Source organism: Haliotis rubra, unplaced genomic scaffold (assembly GCF_003918875.1).
Source record: "Haliotis rubra isolate DU_JTF1 unplaced genomic scaffold, ASM391887v1 Scf83, whole genome shotgun sequence".
In the NCBI taxonomy this organism is placed as follows: Eukaryota; Metazoa; Mollusca; class Gastropoda; order Lepetellida; family Haliotidae; genus Haliotis; species Haliotis rubra.
In genome coordinates this window covers 582,501-595,797 of record NW_025767557.1, presented here as the reverse complement: position 1 = coordinate 595,797, position 13,297 = coordinate 582,501, and the positions used below count along the sequence as shown (strand labels likewise).

General features: G+C 42.5%; 1 protein-coding gene across 1 annotated transcript in view; it reads right to left on the bottom strand.

The window, feature by feature from the left end:
* The window catches only part of LOC124262308, a 42,375-nt gene that overhangs the window by 20,168 nt on the left and 8,910 nt on the right, over window positions 1-13,297 (bottom strand). The window contains exons 2-8 of the mRNA XM_046696796.1: window positions 11,554-11,771; window positions 9,650-9,736; window positions 8,779-8,932; window positions 7,938-8,085; window positions 5,099-5,177; window positions 3,419-3,502; window positions 941-1,098 (exon numbers count right to left, since the gene is read on the bottom strand). Of these exons, the coding sequence (XP_046552752.1) occupies window positions 941-1,098; window positions 3,419-3,502; window positions 5,099-5,177; window positions 7,938-8,085; window positions 8,779-8,932; window positions 9,650-9,736; window positions 11,554-11,771 (928 nt within the window). The remainder of the gene's footprint in view (window positions 1-940; window positions 1,099-3,418; window positions 3,503-5,098; window positions 5,178-7,937; window positions 8,086-8,778; window positions 8,933-9,649; window positions 9,737-11,553; window positions 11,772-13,297) is intronic.

Below are 13,297 nucleotides of genomic sequence, written 5' to 3'. Positions count from 1 at the left end.
GTCGCCCTCTCAAATACAAGCAAAATGAGGCAAAATTAACCAAAACGCGACACGCGACAACGCGACATATCGCCCATTTGTCGCATTGTCGCGATGTCGCGTGTCGCGTTTTGAATAATATTCTTTTTTATTCCTCCAAAGGGCGACACGTGGCATAGCGACAAATAAATGGGCGAAATGTCGCGTTGTCGCGTTTTGGCTTATTTTGCCTCATTTTACTTGTTTCTGAGAGGGCGACAATGCGACAACGCGACAATGTCCCTTCTCGGATTCCATACCAGGCATCATAAATATATAACACTCTACGTTTTCAATACAGCATATCCCGACACATGTACATGTCCTCGGCTTGGTGTGAATGTCAAGATGAATGTAAGGATATCAACATAATGAACTCAGTGAACGTGAGTGTAATGTGTGCATCCATTCAATGAACGTATGATTGTTCATTGAAAGAACCGTCAGAGGACATAAGACCAGTCATATGGAGGTGAGGTGAGGTGAAATGGGGTTTAACGTCGTACTTAAGAATATTTCGCTCACATGACGACGTGCATGCGTGTGTATGTGTATGTGTGGCTGCTTGAATCAGCCCAGACGTAAGCTGATTTTATAGTACTTGCTCACTGAGATACCATGCCGCAGTTAAGCATGAATACCCCCATGAATACTCAGACATATACTGACTCCGAGCCGACCAGTCCTTGTTGTACCCATTAATGCCAAGCGCCAGGCAGGGACCAACAAGTACCATATTTTAACGTCTTTTGGTATGACGCGGCCGGGGATCGAACCCGCGACCTTCCGCTCTTCAGGCGGACGCTGTAACCACTACGGTTTAATTAGTCATATGGAAGTTACTAGTAAGGCTATTGATGATTATATAGATACCATGTGAACATCATGATATGGACGTTAGTATAAGAATATTTCTGTTTACTCTGTGAACATCATGATGTGGTCGTGTTTAGGGACGTCTGTGGTAGAGCCGGCCCACGTCTTCAGGTCATCTAGGACTACAGTGGCGTTGAGTTGCCATGTGTTGTTGGTGGTGATGTGATCTCTGTTCTCCTCGGACCAGGGAGCGGCCGACTCGTTCTGAAGATAACATATTCCTACCTAGTATGGTCACATTTATGATATAAACTGATATATTTATTTCATAAATAGGCACTTTAGACTTTTAGGATGTGACTTACATGTACCTATACTCTCCAAAAAAAAGAAACTCATCATGAAAATAGCAAGTTCATGTAGCAATGAATTAAAACGTGATTCATTTCACAAAAGGTTTTGCTCTGTTTATGAGTCCTATGGTGTTTATGTTTTGAAACGCACCATCCGTAAAATACCCGTATTTAATAGCATGATTTTCAATTTCGGCGTGTAGTGTCACAGAATACACAATTCACATGCAATGCACGTGAAGGTTGGGGATGAGATAGTCTCAATGATGGGTATAAAAGGTTGATCGCTGTCTGTCGACTATCACTGTATTTGGAATATTGTTGACCAACGCAAAATGCCACGTCTAAGTGAACCCAACCGTCATATCGCCATTGGTTTGCTTGAAGCTGGCCAGTCTCAAAGTGCAGTTGCCCGACGCATATATGTTCACCAAAGCACCATTTCACGGCTCTTGGAGAGATATCGACGGCAGAATGCGGTAGCAGATGCCCCTCGTAGTGGGCGACCTCAAGTGACCACTGCGGCACAGGATCGCTTCATCGGGTACATCACCTGCGTCATCGAACAGCTACGGCGACCAGTACCGCTCGACAAATACCCGGATTGAGGAGGCTTTCTGCACAGACCGTCAGGAAAAGGTTGAGAGAGGCTGGTTTACGTGCCAGAAGACCTTATTTTGGCCCTGTGCTTCGACAACAACATCGCCGACATCGAGTTCAATGGTGCACCAACGTTCAGACCTGGAACCTACCAAATTGCCGTAGAATCTGGTTCAGTGATGAATCACGATTTCTATTGGAACGACGCGATGGAAGAATGCGGGTGTACAGACGTGGACGTGAACGTTTCGCCGACGCTTGCGTTCCCCAAGTAGACAGATTCGGCCGGGTCAGGTGTGGGGGTGATCACCTGCCGTAGGAGAAGTGATTTGGTGATGATCCAGGGCAACCTGACAGCTCAACGGTACCGTGCCGAAATCCTACGCCCACACCTCCTTCCAATCATTGATCGCCAGAAGGAGTTGTTTCAACAGGACAATGCCAGGCCCCACACAGCACGTCACACGAGAGGCTTCCCCCAGAACCACAACATCAATGTGCTTCCCTGGCCCTCAAGATCACCGGACTTAAACCCGATCGAACATCTGTGGGATGCCCTGGACAGACGGGTGCGACGCCGTAAGCCTCAGCCCCAAACACTTCAGCAACTCCCACAGGCACTACAGGCAGAGTTGGCTGCGATTGGGCAACACGAGATTCTGAGACTTATTCGTTCGATGCCGAGGCGATGCCGTGCAGTTCTGGATGCCCACGGTGGTCACACGAGGTATTGACTTCAGCGCCACCACACGTCTCCATGTGACACTCAAACTGACTTTCCTCGAGTTGGTGCCAAAGACGGATAAGTCTGCATTCTCAGTGTGCAATTTCGCTATATTTCATTGACTCATAAAGCCTACAAGATGTTTCAAAATAAACATAAAAATACAGTTGAAATTCCTAGATACGGGTCTTTTTTGGGAGAGTATATATTTGTAGTGCTGAATCCGGAGTTTGGTTTTGAGTGAAAGGCGGTAACGCAGACTGTCAGTTCTTTCTTTCTAAATAGGGGACGGCGTTGTAGCCTAGTGGTCAAAGCGTTCTCTCGTCATGCCGAAGACCCGGGTTCGATTCCCCACATGGTTACAATGTGTGAAGCCCATTTCTGGTGTCTCCCGAGGTGATATTGCTGGAATTTTGTTAAAAGCGGCGTAAAACTGAACTCATTCTATCTAGTATTTATATACACGCGCCGATAAAGTCATTTGGGACAAAAGTCAAAGTTGTGTTTGATTAATTATCTTATTGTCCAGCTAACATTTAATTGTAAGTGAGTACATGTTGTTTTATGCCCTAGTCACAATAATAGAGCCATGCCACATTCACAAATAAAACATTGACTCTGGAGAATTAGGCTTCGTTCGTTGAAGACCCGGTTCGGTTCCCCACAGCGCCACAACACCTGAAGCCCGTTTTTGATGTCCCCCGCCGTCATATTGCTAAAAGCGGCGTAAAACCGTATTCATTCATTTGCTCCACAACATTTTCCCCGGGTGGACAAAGTTGTACCTAAATGTAACTGCTGGAATCTACACTGCGGATCCTAGCATAGCCAGGCGAAGCAATTTCCCTGACAATATCAGATCAGTCTTAGGCGCAGAGATGCAAAACTTCATAGTGTTAATACGTACCATAGCAATGAAGAAGCCCACCAGACGGATGTTGAACACGTGGTTGGTGAAGCTGCTGTTGATGCTCTTAAAGCGAAGACTTACCTGCGAATAAGGATGGCAAAACTAAGTATCAGAGATTTTACCTGGGAAAGTATTTATCAAACAATTTAAGTCATTAAAAAAGTTGTTTATTCTATGTGGCCCCTGATCTGTGTAGATCCGTACAGATGAAGATGAAGATTGTTAAAGGAACAACAACCCAGCTAACACACAACGTTTCCCAACGTTGTTGGAAGGTTGTAGATTGGTAACGTCATGACACAACGTTAGTATTACGGCATTTTATAACGTCATCTCACCATATAATAACAGCGTTGCAAATCTACGTTGAGGAAACGTATGCTTTGGGCTCCTCGCAACGTTATAACAACGTTTCTTATAACTTGGTGTCACGATAGAGTTTTCTGTAAAACTTTTCACTTTGAGACTGAGATTCATTCTTCACTATTCAGCTACAGCTTCAGAAAATACACGACCAAAACAGCATGAAAATTGACGAACAGACATTGAAGTGAATTTCTGCTTTGGTTATTATGCACTGTTCACTACAGGGAAAAAGATTAGACTGTTAACGTTAAATAGAACGTTAAGACAACTTGATATACGCTAGTATCAAATAACGTAGCCTTGTGGCAACGTAAGAATGACGTTTCACAACGTCAGGCCACAACGTTGTGACAGCGTAAATGGAAGAACACAGAATAACGTTGAAACAACTAAAGCATAACGTCGTGACAACATTGTGACAACGTGAAGTTGTTAGCTGGGTATGTACTAGACACGTACACAAACACACGTGAACAACAACAACAACAACAACAGCAACAAAACGAAAACAACAACATTGTAGTGTTAGTGTTATGACTTCAAACCATGACTGATAAAAATTATCTTGCTTTTTGAGATTTACAGAAATCCCAGTCCAGCAAATTACCGTTATTTTAACAATCATAACCTGTTAGTTAGACGAAGATGTGACGATTGTATACATTCCTAAACAGAGCTGAGTATGGAAGCCTGGAACGGACATTGTCGCATTTTCCCCTGTATTGCCCCCCAAATAATATACCCGCGAAGATCCGGGTTAGAATTGATCTTCAGTAGCCTATGCTTGTTGTAAGAGTCGACTAATAGGATCTGTGGTGAGGCTCGCTGACTTGGGTGACACATGTCATCGGTTCCCAATTGCGTAGACACCCGTGAAGATCCGGGCTAAAATTGATCTTCAGTAACCCACACGTGTCATCGTATCCCAATTGCGTAGAACGATGCTCATGCTATTGATCACTATATTGTCTGGTCCAGACACGAGTATTTACAGACCGCCGCCATGAAGCTGGAATATTGTAGAGTGCGGCGTAAAACTAAACTCACTCACTCACCCAATTGCGTAGATTGGTGTTCATGCTGCTGATCACTGGATTGTCTGGTCCAGACTCGATTATTTACAGACCGCCACCATATAGTTAGAATATTGCTGAGTGCGGCGTAAAACAACAATTGCCAATATGTTACGTTCTCGCATTGTCGCTGTGTAGTGCTGCTGGTAAATTTGGGCGCTTTTTGTTGGTTTTTGTAAGGGCAACGAGACAACGCAACAATGTCCCTTCTAGGATTCCATAGGTCAGACCAACTCACAGCGTTAATGACATGCGCAAAGTATTTCTTCATTTCCGCTGTTCCTTTTACGGTGTCGCCCCCTTCCCGAGCCGTCCAACTGAAACATGAGTGAATCAGTTTTGTCACAGTGTGTCATGGTACAGACTAGCTAAGGCTCATAATCGCATAGATAAAGCAGAACTCGAGGAGGTAAGGTATGAATTCCGTTGTGTACAACTATAAGTGAATGAGTGAGTGAATGAGTATAGTTTTACGCCGCTTTCAGCAATATGTCAGCAATATCACGGCGGGGCTCTATATATTGCACCCATGGAGGGGATCGAAGCGGATCTTCGTCATGACGAATTCAGCTAGTTTGAAACGTGTTCATACGTTCTGCGATTCCTATTTAAACGAAAGTGGTTTTATCCACATTAATGACAGAATAAATAAAATACATATACTAAGGGCCAAAAGAAAGTATACTGAGTTTTTTTAATGTAAATGTGCAACTATAAATACTGTTAAATGTAACCATTTCTCCTCCCTGAATCAATTTGAAAAAAACATAGCCAACGTATTCTTTGGCTCGGTAATTTTGCGTAAATATATTGGTCCAGCGAAGACTGGATTGAGAAATGAATTGGTGTTCACGTGATCCTTACAATGTTTGAAACGTTGTATATATGTTCTGGGTATCATTGTGTTTGGCTACCGGTTACCCTCAACTGTTTGCGAAAACCTGCTATCATCACTATTTGATAGTGATTCATAAACACACACGTGTTATTAATATGGAACGGGTATTGTCGTATTTATTATATTTTCAAAGATACGATTTAAGAAATACAGTCCTCTCTACCCATGTACAGTGTAATATAGTACACTTGTGCCCTGGGCCCCGTTCCTCAAAGCGATCGTAGCGCTAACATGATCGTAACTCCCATACTTTAACATAGACTTACGACTGTCGTAGCGCTACGATCGGCTTGAGGAACGGGGCCCAGAACTATTATAGTTAAAGTACGAGGGGTATCTCAGAAATGTCGATACCCATCAGCTCTTGTTTATTATGTATTTTAAATTTTTTAAAGTTTGATAAAAATATTTAACTTTTAAAAATTCACAAAAATACGTAATACATAAATAAGAATATATCATACATAAAAAGATATTATACTCATACGTCATTATATTATAAATATGTAGTAGTATTCTTTGAGGGCTTGCTAAGCGCCAGGACGGTAAATATTTTAATGTATTATTGAAACGTTGATATACTTTCAATAGAAAAAACATTTGATACTTGCCACTGAGAGGTATGGCTTCTCTTAAACCTCTGCTGACAACATTTATATAGTTCTGAATGACTTAACACACGTACTCTATTATTACATATTTCTTTTGAAATCGTGGATTTAATTTATGTTTTCATAGACTTAGTTGTGATGTGTGTTTTTCCCAAGGTTACCCCTGTGCGTTGCCATCCCTCTTATTAAACATCACTGTCACATTGACCCAGTGGGTTTGACGCTGGTTCGCGGTCCAGTAGTTTCTGATTAGATCTTTTAACGACATGAATCGGTTGAGGGTATATTGTTGCTTCATCCCGTAAACTGCCTTGTTAAAGTAATCGAGTTCAACCAGTGTGTGGTAAGATATGAAATGATGATTAAATAAAGGAATTCTTAAGCTGGATATTATATTTGTTATCGAGTCAGGTGATTCAGGTGTAGTTTCAAATGAGTGAGTGAGTTGGGTTTTACGCCACTTTTAGCAACATTCAAACAACATCAAGGCGGGCACAGCAGAAATGGGCTTAAAATCTTGTACCCATGTGGGGAATCGAACCAGGGTCTTCGGCGTGACGGGCGAACGCTTTAACCACTAGGCTACCCAGACGCCTCCCGCGCTAGGTGCCTTGGTTCGAATCCCAGATTCGCTGAATATTCTTGGTTTTTCAGCACCAAACAGTACTCTTAGGCTTCACCAAAATGGTAAGCATGTTTGCTGACGTGCTTTTATATAACTGAACTATCTTACACACTGACCCGTGAAGACCCCTGTAAGAATTGGTCTTCAGTAACACAGGCCCTCGTGTCTTTGCGAGGATTAAAGATTTATAAAAAATTGTTGTTGAGATGACCCCCGACTCGAAATGCTTCTCAGTACATTAATGTATTGTACTGGGAAGCATTTCGAGTCGGGGGTCATCTCAAATTTTTATATATTTTTAAAAATCTTTAATCCGCGCAAAGACACGAGGGCCTGTGTTCAGTAACCCATGCTTGTCGTAAGAGGCGACTAACGGGATCGGGTGCTCAGGCTCGCTGACTTGGTTTGACACATGTCATCGGTTCCCAATTGTGTAGATCGATGCTCATGCTGTTGATAACTGGCTTGTCTGGTCCAGACTTGGTTATTTACAGACCGCCACCATATAGCTGGAATATTGCTGAGTGCGGCGTAAAACAACAAACAAAACCTTACACACCCGGTTGGTTGATACGGGTTGGAATTTGTCTTCAGCAAACCACGCTTGTCCCAAGGAGTGAGTGAGTGAGTGAGTTAATATTTAACGTCAAATCGGCAATATTGCAGCCATATCGTGACGAAAACAAGCCATACAATAAATAGTAGAAACATTTTGATGATTAAAACCTTGGCCCTAGGACAGTCGAGTGATCAGGCTAATGGTTAATGAAAGACCCAGTGTCGTATCCCAATTGCGCAGATCAATGCTCATGATGTCAATCATTGGATTGTCTGGTTCATATTGGAATATTTACAGACGGCCGTCATGAAGCTCGAAAATAGTCGAGTGCGGAGTCAAACAAATAATAAAAGAAAGAAAGAAACAAACACGCAAACAACTTACACTTTGACAAGCGAATAGTCCAACAGAGCTATGATGTCAATATTGTAGGTTATAGGGTCATCAACTGCACGTTTTTCACGTGCAGCACGTGCGGGGGGTAACCGGATGTCGTCGAGACTCCTCCTGATAATCTCTTCATACTTCTCAACTGGAATGTATAAAAAGACACATTACTGTAATGAATGATAAATATATAATTTTATGACATATCTATTGTATTGTCAGCGTATAGTATTCAATACACAAATACATGTCAGTCACTTGTTTGTTGGGTTCAGATTGAATTACAAGAGACAAAGCAGCTGTAATACTGATGAGCGCAGCGCCAAACAAACAAACACTATAATGGTGTAATATATTGATTGATCCACTTCTGGACTAAAACCACGACTTCATATAATCTTAAACTGATGTTTTCAATTCAGTGAGTGAGTGAGTTTAGTTTTACACCGCTTTTAGTAATATTCCAGAAATATCACGGCGGGGGACACCAGAAATTGGCTTCACACATTGTACCCACGTGGGGAATCGAACCCGGGTCTTCGGCGTGACGAGCGAACACTTTAACCACTAGGCTACCCCACCGCCCCTTTTCAATTCAGAATTGACTCTCTTTCAGACACATTTATGGGATTTTGGGGTAGCCTAGTGGCTAAAGCGTTCGCTCGTCACGCCGAAGACCCGGGTTCGAGTCCCCACATGGGTACAATGTGTGAAGCCCATTTTTTGTGTCCCAGTGATATTGCTGGAATATTGCAAATAAAACGGCGTAAAATCATACTCACTCACTCACTGTGACACAATTTCCAACATTTGTAACTATGCAGCAATGTTTGCTCACCTGTAATGTGGGCATCAAACGGGAGGTCCTCTTTAGCTCTGATCACGTGGTAGAGTTTCTCTGTCCCCGAGTGAAACAGCCGGCGGTAGAAGGGTACTGTGGACTGGGACGGGAGGAGACGGTACTTGACGCTACCCACAAACAGGCTACCCTCCTGGAAGAGGACATGAGACATACATTTATGTAATTACACGCTGGAGGAGCAATGTTTCAGCTATATGGCGGCGGTCAGTAAATAATCGAGTCTGGACCAGACAATCCAGTGATGAACTTTGTGAACATCGATCGATGCTATTGGTATACGATGATGTCAACCAATAAGAAAAAGTACGATGCTTTATGGAAAACAACTTTTATAATGCGACGTTTCGGTATAGATACGTATACCGTTGTCAAGCAAGAGTAAAGAAATACAGCACGGACTGTGGCGTCAACCAAGTCAGCTAGCCAGACCACCCGATCCCGTTAGTCAACTCTTACGACAAGCATGGGCTACTGAGACCAATTCTAACCCGGATCGTCACAGGTGCATCTTTCTGTGCTCTTGTTGTTGATCACTGGTTATTCTTACCAACGATATATGTTTACATCGCCGTAAATGTTAATTGTGTTACAGTCCTACAGGGCTACATTGTACATTCAGGACAAAGATATCGATGGCTATCATATATACTCTGTTTCCGCCTCACCATCACAGGCCCTCGTGTCTTTTTGCGAGGATTTAAGATGTTAAAACACATAAAACATTTGAGATCACCCCCGCCTCGAAAAGCTTCACAGTACAATACATCATGTATAGTACGGGGTCATCTCAAAAGATTATTTAAAAAAAATCTTTAATCTTCGCAAAGACACGAGGGCCTGTGCTCACCATCTCATATTCAGCCCCAGCGGAAGACACCGTGCATGTGATGAAGACAGCCGCCTCGTGGTCCGGGTCTTGGTAGGCAGCGCGTAACTAGGAGAGAATTGTTGGACATTGAACATGGTGGAATACACTCTTCACTGAAACTATGTGATGTTAAACATGCTAAGAGATCAATCATTGGTGGTTGGAGGTGGGAACAATGAATATTCATCACTCTTGCATCCAACAATCTGTGTATTCAGCGATCGCTATTAAAATGAATGAATTTTTAAAATCAACAAAACAAAATTTGAAGTTTGGGTATGTACTATCTGTCTGTCTGTCTGTCTGTCTATCATGTCTGTGTGTGGACTAACGAAGATAATCATGGAACACAAACAAATACAGACTCGTGCCATATATATTCGGACACTTGACGTCATTTCCATAGACTTACATGTTATTTCAGTGTAGCATAAATAATTTTCATGAAGTGAGTTTAGGATGTTTCTTTCTACAAATTTGACAGGCAAATTTGAAATCATCTCTGCTCTGCGCACATAATTACAGTTCAATTTTCCGACCATCATTTAACTAATGACATCACATTTACCAACTTACGTATAGTTCCACAATGCACAATCCCATAGGCCGCCATGTTAAAGGAGTTCACGGCACTGTACATGTGTTGATTAAATTGTTGCCATTCGATAAATAAGCAACGGAAATTTAAACAGAAATTATGTGATTGTAGGTAAGATGATTCCTCACAAATGTGCAAAATTTGACGAGGATCATACGAAAATTCAATTCATGAAAATTATTTATGCTACACTAAATTAACATGTAAGTCTATGGAAATGACGTCAAGTGTCCGAATATAACTGGCACGGGTCTGTAGTTCTATTTCTTTCTCCTGACACTGAGAAGAAGGAAGGCTTGTGGTAACGATGAACTTCTTCATATGGACGTTTTAATTTTTTATTGGACCATCCTGTAAACTCTGAAACATACTTCCGTGTTCCTCCATAAGTTTCAGACCGGTACAGCAAATGGAAATATAGGAACTGGAGACAATGTCCATGAAACTGAAAAGAAGTGTGCTGGTAGCGTGTTCAATGAAAGGTTGCAGTAAGTGAATTTCTTCCTGACGTGTGAGTGAGTCAGTGAGTATAGATTTACGTCGCTTTTAGCAATATGCCAGCAATATCACGTCGGGGACACCAGAATTGGGCTTCACACATTGTACCCCTATGGGGAATCGAACCCGGGTCTCGGGCACGACGGGCGAACGATTTAACCACTAGGCTACCCCACCGCCCCCTGATGGCTAGTGTTGGACGTCTATAGAAATGGACATTCCCCGGAACCTGTGTGTCGTTAATCCTGGCCACTTAATAACCTCAACAATACAGAATTTGTTCGGAGAATGGTCGTCATGGGTCATAAACTGATATTTTATTCGGTCTGCTTGAAACAACCTCTTCCCCCTTCTCCCTCTATGTCCCCACATGATATATGACTTTGACCACCCGATAACCCCAGCATTGAATGATCGCTTCCTAAGTCATTCCTATGTAACGTCACAAGGGCTCCGATCCACAAAGCGGTCGTAACGTTACGACATATCGTAACTGTGTACTATATCCTACTGGCTTACGAACGGCGTAGCCCTACGAACACTGTGTGGATAAGGGGCGGATTCAGCTTTTAGAGAAAGGGGTAGTGGGGGTGGTGGGTGGTGGGGAGGCAGTCTTGAGAAAGGGGGTGCACATTTCATTTTCACCCGTTTCCACGAGAGTTTCAATGGTCATTTATCAATCGTTCAGTACAAAGGGGGTGGGGGTGGGGTTGAAGGGGTGCGCCTATGGGATAGGTTCCCAGGTACAAATAATGCACGCCACCACAGTACCCCGTCTGATCCCTACCTCAGAGTTCGCTTGTTCCTCGTGGATGAAGTCAGTCTGACCGTTGTCCCTCATCTCAATTATATAGGAGGGGACATCTGGATGAACGTGGTCATTTCTGCGGAGGTTCAAGGTCAACGTTTCATCTCCAGTCTCCACCGTGAACTTGACATTTGATGGTAATGTGCATTGATCTTGCCCTTCAAGCGAATGGTCTAAAGTGACGTAGGCATATTCTCCTGGAAAAGAATTGTCATGTGTAATAATCATTTCGGTAGTCGGTACATTATCGAATCTAGATCACATAATCCCGTGATTGAGCATCATGAACATCGATCTATCCAATTGAGATATGACATGTGTCAACCAAGTCAGCGAGACTGACCACCCGATCCCGTTAGTCGCCTCTTACGACAAGCATGGGTAACCACGGATCTTCACGGGTCACGAAATGGCACTACAGGGTCGGGGCCGGTTGCTGTGGGCCCGAGAAGTTTCTAAATCTTTGGCACCACAGTGATGTGTTGGTTGTCTTCACACTAGTGATGAATAACTTTACCTAAGCATTGCCCGATCGTCTCAGCGCTAAGTGTATTGAACCTTACGTCCTCCAGGCTATCCCCAGTGCAGTATCAGGGATGTCAATAGAACCATTAATTTCAGCCTTAATACATTTCCAAGTTTGCGGGATTTCCCTTATACAAGAACGTCTGCCCGCTTACTGACCCCTGTATATAACTTTCTTTATACAATTCTCCACTTTGTTCTGCTTCCTGACGACCAATTTTTCTGCAATACACCAGGCCTGTCCATACAGCCACCTAAATGCCCTGACAGTTCTCTAACAAAGTCTGCCACTACTGACAGTGGCGTACACCATTGTCCTTTATATGACAAAATAATTGTATGCATTGAATAACATATTTACACACATGATACGCCATGCTGTTACTGACTGGGATTTCTATGCATTCTTTCAATTGGATCGTGTAGAGGGTATGCATTGGTTTTCATTGTGTAAGATATCTTATAAAATTATCTTTTATGTTGAGAGTGACGTTTTGATATAACAGCGGTGACGTCCATTGCTATTTTGTTCATTGGGAGGTTATCCTTTGACGAAAGGCTATTGCACACATGCTATTTTAATCTTTTAGTTCAATACTCTTTGGCTGTTTGGAGTCCTTATTATCTGTTCATTTGAAGTGTTTTTACAAGGGTTAGCCTGAACTACTACATTGGGAGACTCATACATATGCATAGTGCAATGCCCGCTGTAGACAGAACGATTGTAAAGATGGTATAAACCTGTGCCGCTACAAAAAACTTGCATACGAATATGAAATAGATTTCACAAGAAGAAGAAGAGAAGAAGAAGAAAATTATTTTATTTTCGTGTCACGCACTGTAACACAATGACAATACAAATACACCAATATAATATACAGTGCCCGGCCAATATGGCTTATGAGACACGCAGGACGGCACATACATATAGATACAAATGAGAGGTATCACAAAGCATTTGCATTATTCAGCTTCGTGGCCCCCCTTCCTATCCCAGCAGTGTCAATTGTAACAATGACATAAGTCATCACGTGATTACCTCGTGCAAACACCATGATTTTCTTTAAAACTGATTTCTTTTTTTAAAACTAAACTTTGTGTAATAAAATGAAAAACCTTATACAATATCAATGTAATCAGCAACGTATAATTTCGTTGACATATTTTACCGTATATATATGGAGCTATTTGAAGACCG